Source organism: Danio rerio, chromosome 8 (assembly GCF_049306965.1).
Source record: "Danio rerio strain Tuebingen ecotype United States chromosome 8, GRCz12tu, whole genome shotgun sequence".
Taxonomy (NCBI): Eukaryota; Metazoa; Chordata; class Actinopteri; order Cypriniformes; family Danionidae; genus Danio; species Danio rerio.
In genome coordinates this window covers 27980885-27998350 of record NC_133183.1, presented here as the reverse complement: position 1 = coordinate 27998350, position 17466 = coordinate 27980885, and the positions used below count along the sequence as shown (strand labels likewise).

The window sequence follows — 17466 nt, the reverse complement described above, 5'->3', positions numbered from 1 at the left end:
CTCAATCGATTTATGTTGGGACAACAAAAGAATTATGTGGAACCCAGCATTTTTTACATTGTAGAAAAATAAAACATTTACTAGTCACTTTTTAAATTATTACAGGTATCTATTTATTAAATATTAGTTATTAGATACTAGAGCATTTCATTAGCTACAAGCACTTATTCATTAATACCAAGTCTACTTAAATTATCACAGTATCAAATGAATGAGTCTGGGTGGTAGAAAAACAAAAACAAAACTGTAGTATATAACGAACAAGAACTAATACCTAAAAAAAAGCTAACTTTGTTTTAAAGATTCATTGTCAAAATGGCTTCTTATATGGTTTCTACATGATAGATTGACTATATAATATTATTTAAATCAACTTTAGTCACACACTCGTAACATCAGAGCTGTTTTCTGTCAACGTAGTTGGTATTATTGTTCAGTGCCTCATTTTAAAGCTGCATATTTAACACATACTTCATTAAAGAGACAAGCTATTATGGGATGTTTAGTCATGCCTGTCTGGGTCACAATTGTGGCTTCAACTCAAATGTGGTTAATATTCACATCACAGAGCACTGATGAGTTTGGATTCAGAATCAAAGAGCATCAGATATTAAGCAGATATTAATTGTGAGCAACAGAAATGGTCCATATTAATCATGAAAAGACAAATGCCTGTGTAATTTGTGGCTGGCAAGCCTTTTACTGTTAAGTGTCGTTTTAAAAAAAATCATGTAGCATAATTGTACAATTTAATAACATTAAAATTTTTATGTTTATACACTCACTTTATTAGGCAAACATTACTAGTACAGGCTTGGATCCCCCTTTGCCTTCAGAACTGACTTAATCCTTCATGGCATAGATGCAACAAGGTACTGGAAATATTCTTTAGAGATTTTGGTCCATATTGATGACATGATAGAATCATGCAGTTGCTGCAGATTTTTCGGCTGCACATCCATAATGCGAATCTCTTGTTCCACCTCATCCCAAAGGTGCTTTATTGGATTGAGTTCTGGTGACTGTGGAGACCATTTGAGTACGGTGAACTGAACGCATTGTCATGTTCAAAATATCAGTCTGAGAGGATTTGTGTAGCCATCAGAAAATACACCAAAAAATACACCACCACAAGCAGCCTGAACTGTTGATACAAGGCAGGATGGATCCATGCTTTTATGTTGCTGATGCCAAATTCTGACCCTACCATCCGAATGTTGCAACAGAAATTGAGACTCAGACCAGGCAACGTTTTTCCAATCTTATATTGTTCAATTTTGGTGAGCCTGTGCAAATTGCAGCCTCAGTATCCTGTTCTTAGCTGACAGTAGTGGGACCAGGTCTTCTGCTGCACCATCTGCTTCAAGGTTGGATGTGTTGTGTGTTCAGAGATGCTCTTCTGCATACCCCAGTTGTAACAAGTGTTTTTTTTAGCAAATGTTGCCTTTCTATCAGCTGGAACCAGTCTGGCCATTCTCCTCTGGCATTTGCGCTGACAGAACTGCCGCTCACTGAATCTCTTTTTTGGACCATTTTCTGTAAACCCTAGAGATGGTTGTGAGTGAAAATCCCAGTAGATCAGCAGTTTCGGAATTACTCAGACCAGCCCATCTGGCACAAACAACCATGCCACAATCAAAGTCATTTAAATCACCTATACTTCCCCATTCTGATGCTCGGTTTAAACTGCAGCAGATCGCCTCGACCATGTAAATGCATTGAGTTGCTGCCAAGTGATTGGCCGATTAGATATTTGTGTCAACAAGCAGTTGGACAGTTGTATCTAATAAAGTGGCCAGTAAGTGTACACTCAAGTTTTTATAACGTTTTATTTCGCTCACAAGTACTACTGCAGTTTTATTAATAATATTACTTAATAATAATAATCTAAAAACAAATCTTTTTTTATTTTATGGTTTAACATTAAGTTTTACTTTTCAGTCGCATAATCCAAATGCTATCTGTTAACCTCTGACATTGATATAAATATAATTTCTATTTAGTAGCCATTTAAATAAGGTTATGCATGTATTATTTCTACAGTATTGATAATATCTATTAATTCTGTTGAAAATAATTAATAAAATAATTATAATGAAATAATTAATAAAAATAATATTTATCAGTAGCCAATGAATTATAATTAAAGTATGAAAAGTTTAAATTAAAACCATAATCATTAATTAAAACACTACTAATGTTACCCAATTAAGCTTAAAAATGTAAAGACATGCAGAGAGTCAATTATGTCCACACTTGAACAAACAATTGGTTAAAGCAGACGCTCTTTTAATTATGAAGAGGGTTGCTCCTTTTTTGAATACATCGAGTGAGATCACCACTAACAAAACGTACAGTCACTCTAAATGTGTTCATTGCTCTCAGGGCTTTGAATACTGAAAGCACCAATGCACTGGAATTCTGTATGGCACACAAGAAATCTCAGATGTACATCTGTACACATCAAAAGTGAGGACAAACTCTAGAATTAAGCCTTCATATTTGGTACAGACATAATTAAATTTATATTAAAAGAAGTGGCATCCCACATCATGACATTTCCAGAATGCCAAACGTTGACATGATTCCTAATCGGAGACGGTGACAGATTTTTTATTGTGTGCATCTATCAAACGGAGAGAGAACAACTGCGATACACTGTCAGCAGTGGAACAAACAGAGCTGGGCACTTACACTGATTAAAGATTATTACGTACAATACATCATGCAGGAGGGCAGAATCTATGAACGTAGTGAAGGGCAATTCATATTCACTTGTTGACATTTGCAAGGGCGATTTCTCATACAATTTACTGGCTGAAAGGATGGAGCGACAGATTTAGAGGGGTCTTGTGTAGGGCATTTCAGTGGTAGAACGGTGTTTTTGTGAGTGAAAAAAGACTATTGGGCTATTTGGACCGCATGGTGAGGGAATAATAGGTATAAGGTGGATAAGTAAGGTGTAATAATCAAGAAAAATGGGCGAGTGTTGGCTGTTAAGGGAGAGAGTTTGTGGCTTCTTGAGTGCATGATGCTATAGTTGTGGGATTGGAGGAAGGTTCAGGGAGTCCAGGGCGCTGTGGTAAAGTTCTCTTAATGCTCTCAGCAATAATAAACGACAAAACATCTGATTAAAAAGATGAGGCAGAGGCTCCTAGATAGAAAGACAGAGGGAGAGAGAATGAGAAGTAGGAGAATGTTAATTGGCTTTAAATTGTACAATGTCCTGCACAAATATGCAGAATACATATCCTTTCATTCATTAAATGCTACAAATATTAACCCATAGGCAGTGTTTAAAGGCTGTGAAATATACATATAAACTGATGAGCCAAATACAATATGATGAGACAACAAGTAGGGCTTTTGCACTAGGTGGTTATAAACTAGCTAGCAGGGCAAGTTAATCATTGGAGTTTCTATCGTGCGTGATTAGATCCTGCTCTGAAGTAGGAGCTAATTAGTTCCCACAAAAGGTGTATTAAGAGCCAAAGATGTCTCCATTATTAATCCCTGTGGTGTGAAGACATCAAAATGCAGGTACTTCTGCCAATAGTTCTAGGAACTAGGGCAGTGGGCTGCAAGACATTGGTAAAAACTGACATTGCGATGTTCTGATATACATTATGTTTTCTGACAACTGAAAACAATTTCACCAGATGAATCAATATCTCGATTTGGAACGAATTTATAATGATAGATTGACTGGGATGAGTGTGCAGTGGGAGTGCATCTCCATAAAATCTAATAAACAATCTATAAATACAATATTGAAAAAGATGCAATTGAAATCAACAGTGTTTTATCGCTTCTGAGTTTAACAGTATCCAGATGCAGTAATTGAATAATAAAAATAAAAATAATTAACAAAAATTAATCATTAATGGTAACAAAAAGGGTATAATTTCTTATGCAGAGTGCTTTTAAAATCATTATACAGTCACAGGCATCAAAAACACATGCAAAGGATGAATTATTATCCAGTCTCAACATTGCATATCCTGCGATTCACTATTGTAAATGATCACACTGTAACAGGAAGTTATAATATTTTGTCTAATTTGTTTATAAACAAATAATACTCTCTAAAATTTCTTCAATGATTGTCAAAGAATCATGCAGACCCATAATTTCTTACCCCAAGGACGTGAACTCTGTTGTAGTAGGAACTAAAATCTTTACTGAGAGACACCAGAAATCTGCACACCTGACAAACAAACAAAACATTCAGTTAAGAGAAGCTGTATTAAGATTCTATGACACCAAACAGAAGACTAAATATAATAAGAGTAAATACACCCTAAAAACCCTGTTTATAAGCCAAAAAAGGCACCTGTTCAGTTCTTAATTGAACTCTGGCTCCACCCCCTTCATGCTCCAGAGTCTGTGCTGATTGGTCCAGAATTTCAGAGAATGGAATGAGGTAATTAAAAAGAAGAAGCCACTCCCCCTAATGATGAAATATCAACATTAGCTTACTTTATAAACAAAACAAACAAACACAAAATATTTATAAGCAGCAAAAAAAAACACTTAAGAATGCAAAAGAAACCGGTCCACTTTAATCTTTGAGTTTGCCTGTACAAAATAAACAGGATGTTTAATAAAACCTGTTAGTCTCAAATTGCTTTACCTCCTCTTTTAGAGCAGAAAAGTCCAGCTCTGTGCCTCCTGGGATTTCAGGATAAAGACCTACACATTTTTTAAAAAGACTGAGATATAACATCTTGACAAAAATACTGAATATAAATCATAAGTGACTAAAGTGTATGCGTTTTACCTTGTTCCACTCCTTTTTCGTAGCTGCTGAAGAGTGTATGGAGCCGAGCGCAGTTATACATGACAAAGACTCCACCCCTGGGGCCCTTTGTGGACACCCCACTGTCCCGCTGCACATCTAAGGTCACCTGAAAAAGAGCTGTCAATCATCTCTGATGCAGCACAGAATATTCAATACATGTGCTAGTAAAAACACACTCACTGGACTTGTGTGCACCGTGGACAATAGTTCAAATCTCACTGTGGCCGACGTCATTACTCTAATGATGTCATCCCACGTCTGACCTAAAGATAGCAAATTAATAGCAAATTGACAGTTAATATAATATTTTTATATGTATACTAATACCAATATAGATAAATAAATCACAACATGTCCATATATTTTTCAGAGATATACAGACACAAACCAACCTTCAACTTGGTCTCCGTACTTCATTTCAGAGGCTTCTTTCATCTGAGCTTTTCTTAACCTGCATAGCCAAAGATGTAACACTGTAGTTATTACATTAGACTTACAGATAACAGTTTCATTACAATTATACTATTTACACAAACGTAGAAAGAGCTGTGATAAAGTTTTGCTTACTGAAAATACTGAGCTGCATTCATCTGAACTCCGGGAGTTTTAACAGGACCACAGATGACTAATCTCTAAGACAGAGGGAAAGAACAATTGTGTCTATTAATACATTTTTAGCAGAGCTTTTCTAAAATGTAGTCATATCCATTTGTGTATTGTTTCAGCTTGAAATCTGTGTATTTACACATTTTAGAGCAAATGCAAATGCCTACTTCCATACTACTTAGATTTCATCATTTACAGAACATTTTTTTAACGCTTGTGATGTGCGTTAAAGATAAAAGTAGTAAATTCTGTACTTTATGTGATTTGAAATGCATTAAATGACGTAATTTTGTTATTATTTATTGTTATTTTAAATTTGATGGCATCAGTAGACTACAACACCTAAATATTCACACTCTAAAAATTCTTCCTTCTCTAAAAATTATCCTTCTCTTCCAAAAAGCTAAACAGAATGACATAATTAAGTATTTTATCAGGTTTTAGGTCAATCTCATTGAGCAAACAATTCTAACTACTGCTACTTAAAAAGTAGCTAACCATAGCATAATTTAACTGAAATCTAGATAGATCTAGACAGACACATATTTGGATGGATGGATGGTCAGATACTATAGATAGTGATAGATGGATGGATGGATGGATGGATGGATACTGTAGATAAATGAATGGATGGATGAATAAATAGATGTTTGATATTGACATTTTTGTTTAGACAGAGACAGAGACAGACAGACAGACAGACAGACAGACAGACAGACAGACAGACAGACAGACAGACAGACAGACAGACAGACAGACAGATAGATAGATAGATAGATAGATAGATAGATAGATAGATAGATAGATAGATAGATAGATAGATAGATAGATAGATAGATAGATAGATAGATGGACAGGCAGACAGACAGACAGACAGACAGACAGACAGACAGACAGACAGACAGACAGACAGACAGACAGACAGACAGACAGACAGACAGACAGACAGACAGACAGACAGACAGACAGACAGACAGATAGATAGATAGATAGATAGATAGATAGATAGATAGATAGATAGATAGATAGATAGATAGATAGATAGATAGATAGATAGATAGATAGATAGATAGATAGATAGATGGACAGGCAGACAGACAGACAGACAGACAGACAGACAGACAGATAAAGACTTCTTTACTATCTCACACTAAATCTTACTCTAACAGGACAGAATATATAGTTATTTAGATCAGAAATCAACTGGTAAGTTGGCTGGCGCAGAGACTGTAGACAGACAGATGTGTGTGATAGTGGGCTGAAGGTGTGAAACCTGCAATGCCGTTGCACCCGCTGCTCTCCACAGCATGGCTGTTTGCTGCTGACGAAACTCATCTTGACAGGAAGTGACATGCAGGGCTGTTGTAGTGGAGGCCTAAAGTAGAAAAATCCATTACAAGTGACCAATTGAAGCATGGCAATGCACTGTAATTTAAGCAGAGACATGGCCTGCTTGACTCACAGGGAAATCTGCTGTAGCGCTGTCCAGCTGGGCCAGGTGACACAAAGCTTCTCTTTGCACTGAAAACACAGAACATTTTACTATAAGTACTCTAGAAGTATTTTTACATTTTCTTAAATACAATTTACAATTTTAATATTTAAGAAATGTAAAACTACATGACTATATTCCACCTGATTTGCTCAAGAGCACATAAAACTGTTATTGAATCTTAAAGTGTTAAGATGATGACAAAGTTAGCCTAAAGGTAAAAATGTTAGTAAAGATCTAGTACAGTCTAATGATGAAAATAATGCTCAATATCATACAATGACCAGTATCACACCAATATATTGTGCATTAATAGGTAAATTCTGAAAGTGGTGTATTTTAACCCATCATAAATTTACTTTACGGCACATTAATTTACATCTTATAGAAACACTCCACTTTTTTGGAAATAGGATCATTTTACAACTCAAGTTAAACAGTTGAGCTTTACCTTTTTTTAGCCAACATCCAGGTTTCATTCATTCATTCATTTTCTTTTCGGGTTAGTCCCTTTATTAATCTAGTGTCGCCACAGCGGAATGAACAGCGAACTTATCCAGCATATGTTTTACACAGCGGATGCCCTTCCAGCTGCAATCCATCACTGGGACATCCAGGTTTGTTATCTTAGCTTAGCATAAGTCATTGTATTGGATTAGACCATTAGCATCTTGCTAAAAAAATAGTTTTGATAATTTTTTCCTATTTAAAGCTTGACTATCTGTAGTTAAATTCTGTACGAAGACTTTAAGTTGCTATTTTCTAGGTCAATATGTCTAGGAACTATACTCTTATTCTAGCATAATAGTCAAGAAACTTTGCTGCCATACCAAAGATATTACACAGTGCCGTACCTAGTTACCAAGACTATTTCATGTGCTGGATAATTTCATTGCGCCTGCTGCAGCCATGATACAGCAGCAAAGCTCCTTGATGAATGGATTCAAAAACGGAAAAATTTAACTGTTTAACTGTAGGGGACTTGAAAAATGAGCCTATTTTGTAAAAAAAGTGTTTATTTAAAGCTCCTAAAAAAAGAAAGCTTCTATTTAGGAAATATTATAAAGCCCAAAGTTTTATTTTTTGTTTTATAAAATATAAAATATTAATCTTGCATCCATAAACCCAAATCTACAAACTAAATCTTAGGAAATGTTCTCTAATGAGATTTAATAAACAAAACTTAAAAACCACAACTCACCTGTACAAGTTCCAAGACTGGGATCATATCCGTTCAGGTTCTCATCCTGTACCACTTGTTTCAGGTTAATCCTAACATCCTCTTTTAGCCCTCTCTTTTCTCCCTCTATTTCTTCTCCTCTGCTTCTCCTCTTCCCCTTCTCCGTCTCTCTGTCTCTATAGGCTGAGTTCTCTAAAGCTTTCTTCATCTTCTCTTCCCGGTCCTCATTTGTCCAGCTGACAGGGACTGTTGGCCAATCAATGCCCAGTGTCTTCAGAAAGTTGACAATATCACTCTCCTGAGGCAAGGCTGGACAAAAGGACACCGTGTACCTGAATAAAGAAAGGGTTCAGTACTATGTCTATAATGTGCAGTCAAGGCCTGAAAAGTTAAAGCACGTACCCTTGTCTTCTGAGCTGTGCCCCGAGGTGGTCAGCAATGAGAATGGTGCGTAGCTGGCCCAAAGCTAGAGTATCTGGAGATGGTACGCTTTGTTTGGTGTGGAGGGCCGGACAGTTGATGAGGACACAGCCCTGTCTTTGAGCCGCAGGTTTCAGGTATGGCATTATTCCACATAAAACACCTCTGAACGCTGCACAGCGATCCACACACACACGCAGACCTTCGGTTGTCACCTCAGTGGCTCCGATCGGCAGTACACCACTGCCCCTAAGAGCGCGAACAGCACTGAGAACATCCGAGGGAACCTGTACATACACACAAAATCATGAAAACCACACACATTCACTGCTCCCTGTGAAAACATTCTCATTAGACTAAACATTGTTCAAAATAGGATTTAGAGACTTGAAAGATGCACAAAACAATGCACAGATGCCATTTTTAAAGGAACATTCACATGCTCAAGTCTGCTAGAGATAAACAATTGAGTTTTATCCTTTTTGAATCCATTCAGCTGATCTCCAGGGGTCTCTCGCGAGAATCGCTTACGTTTGGATTTACTAACGATGAAATGAACGTGGTAATGTGTGCAGCTCTACGCCAGCTTCATGGCTGGCGTACGCACATTTTTTGTGCATGTCTGTTTTATTTCCATTGGCGACTCCTAGAGGCAGTTGTGTTAAATTGCTCTTTACAAAGTGTCTTTGAGGCTTGCAATGGCAGCTGTATGAGACAGGTTCATCGAGTACGTATATAAGGTTTCCATACCATACAGTTGACCAGCCAAACATTAAACTGCAATTTGCAGTGGTCGCCTGTTTTCCCAATGTAATGGGAGCGATCTACTGCACGCACATTGCTATAAAGGCACCATCTGAAGATGAATTTGCATGCGTGAATCAGAAACATTTCCATTCAATAAATGTGCAGATAAAATATGATGCACAGACTTATTAATGAATCCTTCTTGTCTTCCTCGTGATAAATAGTGAATATGTGAATCTGATATGTAGCGGGGGGAAAAAAAGAAGGATGAGATCATCAGACGCTGGATTCGAACCGAGTTCATGCTCGAACGTGTCAAAACATGTTGACGTGTTTTACGAGCTGCGCCACTAAGACAGTTAATGGTCTACAACAATTAACACCTTGACATCGCACAATTAATTTTTTTAATCCACACAGTGCGATGTTCAGACCCAACTGTGTTAACCGCATCAGCTAAACTCTCCTTTCTCTATTTTAAATAATATAATAAATAACACAGTTTCTCTCTGGTCTACCTCCGAAAGCAGCACCTCCAATTCACATTCTGTTCAAAGTTTCTCTTTTTGCTGGCTTTTGCCATTGCTTTTTCGTTGGGTTTTGCCAAAGTAGAGTCATTAGCATATTCATACGGGGGAGGAGGCAGGGAGGGGTTTTGCGCTCGTGCATGTTGCGCTCAGTTTCACGTTCATTCGGATGTACAAAAGAATATGCGTGGGATTCGGCGTACGCAGTGTTTCATACATCTGAATTTTTTCTGCGTACGCACATTTACAGCTTTGTGCGTACGCAATGTTTTAGTAAGATTTCCACGCAAGTCTTCGTACATGAGGCCCCAGGTCTGACAGGAGCACTTTTAGCTTAGCTTAGCATAAATCATTGAATTGGATCAGAGCATTAGCATCTTTCTCTTTTTTTTTTTTTAAACCATGAAGAAAATTTGTACCCTGAGGTTACTCAGTATTCTTTGTGAGAAGTGCCATGGTATTTTTTTACGACCACAGAGAGTCGGGACCTCTCGTCTCATATGAAAGTTTATAGTGTTCTCTTTACTATACGAGGGTGTTAGGACTCCATGTTGAGCACCCTCTGCTGGTCTGATTAACACCACTTCAAACGTCAACCTAGTTTTCTCATGTAGTCTCCCATCCAGGTTCTAACCAGGCTCAGAGTGATGCCCCAATCACACTAAGAGGTACACGCATCGATAAAGTAACAAGGGGGCGTTTATTTCAATAGACAGTGAGCAACTTCCACCAAAATCTGGCTACGCAAGCAACAGCGATTGTGGCGACCGGATGTGGGCAATTTGAGCGATGCAACAAAATTGAGAATCGCTCAACGTTATGCGAATGATGGGTGACTTTCTTGAGCGACAGCCAATACGAGCATCAGCAGAGCTTACAAAATCCTCTCTCAGCTCCTGCAGAGGTCAGTTCTATTCTCCGTTCTGTGGACCTACACAGATTCAGATAAATAGCTGCAAGGACAGAGAACACACTTTTTCTTGATCATCTTTGTAATTAGGCATTTTATGTACTGATTCCATTTTTAATTAGTGTTTTCCCTGAGCAATGTTTACTTTCAGTAGCACATGAACTCATTCACTCTCTATGAATATCATATAAACAACACTCAAGCAACCTCAAGGTAGAATCAGAATCCGTTTTATTGCCAAGTGTGCTTCACACACACACACAAGGAACTTGTTTTGGCTACAGAAGCTTCCAGTGTACATAAAGTGACAAGTGACAACACAAAATAAATATGAAAGAAAAGACGATAAACATTAAACAGAGATGCAGTTAGTCAAGAAATCTAGATGTTGAATTGTATGTACAGATTTGTTATTAATATAAAGGTTATAAGGTGCTGTGTACAAATACGAATGGAGAAAGTATTGCATTTTATTTTGATATAAGGTGCTGTGTACAAGTACATATAAGAAAGTATTGCACATATTTATTGCACAGTTGGGGAATATTTAACTGTTCATAAGGTAGATGGCCTGAGGAAAGAAAGTTTTCCTGTGTCTGGCTGTTTTTGTGCTTGGTGCTCTGAAGCGCCGACCAGATGGTAATAGTTCAAACAGGTAGTGTGCTGGGTGCGAGGCATCCAGAGTGATTTTGCAAGCCCTTTTACTCACTCTGGAAGAGTACAGTTATTGAATGTAGGAAGGGTAGGGCCAGTGATTTGTTCAGCAGTCCGGACTATTTGCTGTAGTCTACGGAGGTCGGTTTTGGCAGATGAGCTGAACCAGACGGTGATTGAAGTGCAGAGGATAGATTGGATGACAGCCGAGTAGAACTGTATGAGCAGCTCCTGTGGCAGGTTGAACTTCCTCAGCTGACGAAGGAAGTACTGTCTCTGCTGGGCTTTCTTCACAGTAGAGTCTGTGAATGTTCCACTTCAGATCCTGAGAGATGGTGGTGCCCAGGAACCTGAATGACTCCATTGCAGCCACAGTGCTGTTCATGATAGCGAGTGGGGGAACTGCAGGGGGGGTTCTCCTAAAGTCCACTATCATCTCCACTGTTTTGAGCGTGTTCAGCTCCAGGTTATTGTGTCTGCAACCATAAAGCCAGCCGCTCCACCTCCTGTCTGTATGCAGACTCGTCACTGTTCCGGATGAGGCCGATAAAAATCTGTCAATGACTTGCATGGACGTGCATGAAACCCATCCATTTATTGGTTATTTTTATTGATAACCATATTGATAAATATTGTTCAAATGGACTCCCCTTTTGTTATATTCATGGCACTGTTGAGTTCTACTATAACAACATTTTTTAATGCAAAGCTGCGACTCCATATAATCATGCCTTCTTGATTGTTGGTAGTTTTCACTGTTGGGAAGAAGTAAAACTGGCACATCAGTTGGCACAGAGTTTTTGGCTTGAATATGGAGCTCTATGGAGTAAAACAGCAAATTATAATGTGGGTGCACAAATACACTTACTATGTTTACTATGTTCAGAGGTGCTTTTTATGATTTTCTCAGACATATCAATTCAAGTATGCAAAGGTCTCTCTCACGCACACACGCACCTACGCACACACACACACACACACAATACTCCATATAACTACAAAAGCCAGAAACTAAGCTTTTTTGCACTGCAACTGATGATCAAAAGGAAAAATGACCAATGGTACCTCTTCCCAAATAGGGAGAACAACCAGAGTGTATGAAAACATCCCCAACACCACGGAAGGGTTACCCTTAAGTTTTATCCAGCCGTTTTATGTCCCAGTCTGCATGTATGTGCTTTTTATTGAATTCTAGTCCACAAGAGATGGCGATTAGTGTTAAACTTTCAGGTCACGACTCCATATAAGGTTATGTTTCAGCACTTTTGAAGTGGACAGCGACTAAAAAGCATGTAGACAGTGTTCTTGCACCATTGTTACATGCCTTTTTGGGAAATGTACATGGTGTTGCAACCTTGCACTTGCAGAATGCTCTTAAAAGCTATGATACATCGTTATGGAGAAACCCAGACCAGGAAAATAGCAAAATTTCATCTTCTATCAGTCATAGTAAATTAAAACAGTGAGCTTTAAATACGAAAATGATCAAAAGTTCTTTTTGAATTAAGAAGACCTAATTCTTGGTAAAGTCTAGATTGTACGCGGCCGGCTGGAAGTGAGATATGCACATCAATGTATGAGTATTTTTTTTATGACACTATATAATAAGAATTAATATTTTAACAGTACTGTGATGGTTGGGTTTAGGGTTGGGGTGGGGGTGGGGGTAGGCATTACAAAATACACTTTATTGGGTAATTTAATAGATAGCATAAATAATACTCGGTACAACAACTGTTTTTACGTTACTGTGACGGTTGAGTTTAGGGTTGGGGTGGGTGTAGGCGTTAATAAAATACAATTAAAGGGAAATTTAATAAATAATACAAATAATTCTTGTTAACGTCAGGCCAAACCATATCCGATCTAGCAACAACCCTAATTCCTGTTGTAAACCTAACTTGACTATTGACTATAATGTCTATCAAATCTGATTATTTTGTTGAAATTGTGTTCCAGGATTAATAATAAATAATAATAATAGCAGACCTTTTTCACAAGACTGTTATGATGTGTTTAACGTTCATGATAAAGTTTTTCATATTTAGATTTGTAAAAATTGCATGAATATTTTTATGCATTCATGTATGTAGTATATCATCTTTGTGTCAAATTGCAAAAAAACGAACTGCCGTTTATGCAAGGTGTTTGTAATGCAGCTTTCTATGGGGCTGAGAGTAAATTTGACGTTATTCTCTCCTTTGACTGCCGTCATTATTTGATAACACCATCAGAGAGTTTTTCCTTTTATTATTTCAGCAAATAGGATTGTAAAAAAATTATTTGTTGTATTCTTCCATTCACTGCCCTCTAAGTTTACCCAACTATGACGTCTTCCGCTACTGAGGATCTGGAAATGTAAAAAGGTCCATGATAAAAATAATAATAATACTTCAGTGATGCCATGTTCGCACTTTTGCTACAAAATTGTAAACACTTTTTTAAAACTATGCTAGGCGATCGGTTTTGTTAGAGGCACCTTTGACCTCCATTATAAAACAAACAGTTTATAATTGATACTTTTTTTAAAAGTAAAATTGTAAATAACGCCAAACAGTGATTGTATAAAAATTTGAATTTTAGTTATGGGAATGTTATTTTTTTCTTTGTCGCTTTGGTACATTTATCAGAAAATTGTTGAAATTTGCAAAGCAGTAAGTGCATTTCTCAAAACAACTCATACAAATAGCAAAACAGCATGGATTATCCACAAGTCTCTTGCTCAAAATCTTTAGTTCGACTCTCAAAATTTTTATCTGTGTCCGTGAACATGTCAGTGCTGTCAAAATGACAAGTCATTGTGCCGCTTTGTAGGAATAAGACAGTCAGATTAATTAGTCATGTTGTCAGTATAACAGTGTACTCTGGAGGGATGTTCTGGTGTAAACTATGGCTACTATTTTGTTGACAATTTAAATTTGTTTATACAATTTTTATTGTAAGTTGTAGATTACATCTTAGTGTATGTGGGAGTTTGATTGCAAGAGATTGCAAGAACACATTTACGTTATTACTATTTGTGCAGTAATTTGTTGACAGACCATGTCATTTTGATACAGAAAGGAAAAGACAGCACTGCATAGCACAAAACAAAAAAATAGAAATGTGAACATAAGGCAATCTCCTTTGATATACACCTTTGTTAGAGAAAGTCGAGATTCATCTGGGAGCAACTGACCAATTCAGGACAGATTAAGAAAAAATTTCTAATAACGTTTTTTAGAAAAATGAATAATGACAAAAAAATAATATGAGAACCTGTTCAACCATTTCAGAGACGGATTAAAATACATTTTAATCAACGTGACATAACCAATTGATACAATTGATACCAATTGAAACAGCAGAGAATTGTACATTATCAATTGTATGGATGTACTGAAGCATTTGCAACTTCCACATCAGTGCAAAAATGATTTCTGCTGGACTTTTTATCAGATATAGACAAAATGGGTAAATCATTACTAATCATTATATATACTATATATATATATTAATCAGATAAATCATTATTATCATCCTCATTTTAGTTGGTACATTTATATACTGGAAAAAGCTTTGTTTGAAATGTCACTCATTTTTTCCTCTAGAGGTGCTGAAATACAATTCAGATGTGCAAGATGAAACTGCACCTCAAAATGCATAACGTCAAAAGAAAATCCAGTGCATAATTTACACTGCACAATTTAAATATTTAATAACACAGTAATTATTTAGATTAAGTCAGAATTGAGAGTGTAGTGCAGCTAATCTGATATTTTAGCACACAATTTTGATTTTATAGAAATTCAGAGGGAAATTTCAGATGAGATGTTAAAAAAAACATCAGTAAGACTAAAAATAACGTTATATTGTTACTGAAGTAAAGTTGGTTTTATATTCACACATTCGTTCAGTCACAGCTTGTGACACGGTCCCTATATTGTTTACCATGGTACTTTTAAATGAACAGTCAGAAATCGAATGCAAGTATGACTTCAAAACAACATTAGCACTATTTATTTGATGGTGAACAATGCTGTACTTTGACAGTCATCGGCTGCTAATATGATTTCAGTATTTAGAGTTTGCAAAGAATACTTTTCTGAAATTATAAATATCAAGAATCTGTGAATATAAAATCAACTTTACCCCAATTAAATATTGAAGTAAAATTTGTTTTATATTCACACACTTTCTCCCTAATAACATAATTTCAGAAAAGTATTATTTGCAAGTGAAATCAAATTAGAAGCCGATGACTGTCAAAGTACAGCATTGTTTACAATCAAATAAACAGTGCTAATGTTGTTTTGATGTCATACTTGCATGTGATTTCAGGCCGAATATTCAAAGTACCATGGTAAACAATATAAAGAGCATGACACAAGTTGTCACTAAACCAATGTGTGAATATAAAACCATCTTTACCTCATTTATTTATATTATTTTGATTCGGTGATAGAAACAGACTGTAAAACGACACCGTGTTTCTCCTAAAGCATGTCGGTGTAAATAGCACATTTTGACCCAGATCTCTCGGGCAGTGAGGAGTTAATCATTTCTGCCGCAGGGTTCAAATGTTTGGTCGATGCGACCAATGTCAACAGTCTAGCTGGCGCCCTGCGTGTCTGTGCAGAGCTCGGGTTTAACACTGAATGCTGATTTCCTGACAGTTCTGTGTCACTGACTCCATCCACAAGCCCAAGCAGAAGCCTGAAGTGTCCAACACGGCGCCTCAAACCATGCGTAAAATCCCCATGCGGAGAAGCTCGAGAGCGCATCTGTCACTGGTGCAGGCCAGACAGAGCTCTGAACACCGAGAATAAAAACAGCACACATAAGCACACATTTCACACTGACCTCTCCACCGGCATACAGCGTCGTCAGAACCGTGTTGGGGGCCAAGAAGTCTCGGTTTCTCAGGTTTTTGGCGCTGCTCTCCTTGAACCAGAGCTTCTCTCGCTCGCGGCTGATGTCCGCTTCATGTCCAGCATCTCCGCGTAGCGCGCCGCTCAGCGCTTTTACGGTGGACACGATGCTAAACGGCGCGGATTCCTCCATGATAGCACTCAATATGCTGGCATTGTTGTTAGTGCCTGAATTCGAAGACTGTTACTGGGCTTCACAGTTGAAGCACTGCGGTGCTGTGCTCCGATTGATCACCGATCAAAACAGATGTATGCATTGGGGACCGGAACGTTAAGGAACGTCACCGGTCAGAAGAGGACTGAAAATTATGTAACACTAGTATTTGCTTCCGACCTTCTGAAAGGCGCCATTTTGGGTGTGGCAAACCATGAAGGTCTTTCAGTGACAGAACAGAAAGTAAAAGTGCTTTTTTTGATAAAATATGTTTTGTTTATAAGCAGAATGGTATTATTACTATTATTATAACATGATATATTCTACACATTGCTTTTCCTGATATTACTTTCTTCCTGTTAAAATGTGTCATATTTTTCTTGCTTTTCTAATGAACACACATGACTTTAATTATTGTAAATCACTTTGTCTTTTAAAAAGGAAAAGTGTATTGACATTTGTAAAAAATATTAGAGCAAATGTTATTTAACGTTATGGTCACTATTCACATTCATTTCCATGGAAAACATTTTGGACGTTCTTCAATTTGTTTCTCCTTTTCTGATCTGAAAAATATCAGGATGAGTGAAAGATAATAACATTTTGATTTTTGAGTAATGAAATAATACTTAAAAATACAAAAAAGCATGCTCAAATTTGTTATATTTGTTCAAATGATTATAACCAAGTTTTACTCAAGCTAATCTATAAACAGGCTGAATTATGTTGCCAGGATAAACAGGTTTTAACAACTGACTCCTGACCGGAAAACACAGATATTTCCATATCAAACTACTCATACTGTAAATGGTTGCATAAGCGAGATCTGGTCACACTTCATATTTGAGTGCCGGTTGTTTAGCTTTTATTTGAGTTCTTCCGCTTTGTTTGGTGCAGGTAGCCTAACAGTTGCCTTTAGGAGCTGAACTTGAGCCAGAATGCATGTCACATGTTGTGGTTTACAGTAAGAATTGGATCTGGTCCCAGATCAGCTACAACATTGGGTCACATATTTATGTTATATCACAGTAAAATCTACAAAACCAAATGATCCTGCTCCCAACC

General features: G+C 37.1%; 1 protein-coding gene across 1 annotated transcript; it reads right to left on the bottom strand.

Annotated features, from left to right (window-relative positions):
* Window positions 1-2268: 2268 nt before the first annotated feature.
* On the bottom strand, window positions 2269-16536 carry dalrd3 (DALR anticodon binding domain containing 3). The gene is made up of 13 exons (NM_001123326.1): window positions 16180-16536; window positions 8482-8786; window positions 8101-8411; window positions 6870-6928; window positions 6681-6782; window positions 5369-5433; window positions 5194-5252; window positions 4982-5064; window positions 4781-4907; window positions 4634-4692; window positions 4334-4450; window positions 4139-4207; window positions 2269-3154 (listed from the first exon to the last, which is right to left on the bottom strand). Exons 1-13 carry the CDS (start codon window positions 16378-16380, stop codon window positions 3035-3037), a joined length of 1677 nt encoding a protein of 558 aa, NP_001116798.1. The 5' UTR covers window positions 16381-16536; the 3' UTR covers window positions 2269-3034.
* Between the last annotated feature and the right edge of the window lie 930 nt (window positions 16537-17466).

What these genes read in the sequence shown, in the direction of transcription:
- dalrd3 (NM_001123326.1), bottom strand. Translation starts at nt 16,380, where the DNA reads ATGGAGGAATCCGCGCCGTTTAGCATCGTGTCCACCGTAAAAGCGCTG. An exon ending in CGCTGTATGCCGGTGGAGAG is followed by an intron (nt 8,787 to 16,179) that starts GTCAGTGTGAAA and finishes GTGTATGTACAG; the next exon opens with GTTCCCTCGGATGTTCTCAG. An exon ending in TTTCTGCTCTAAAAGAGGAG is followed by an intron (nt 4,451 to 4,633) that starts GTAAAGCAATTT and finishes TTTCATCATTAG; the next exon opens with GGGGAGTGGCTTCTTCTTTT.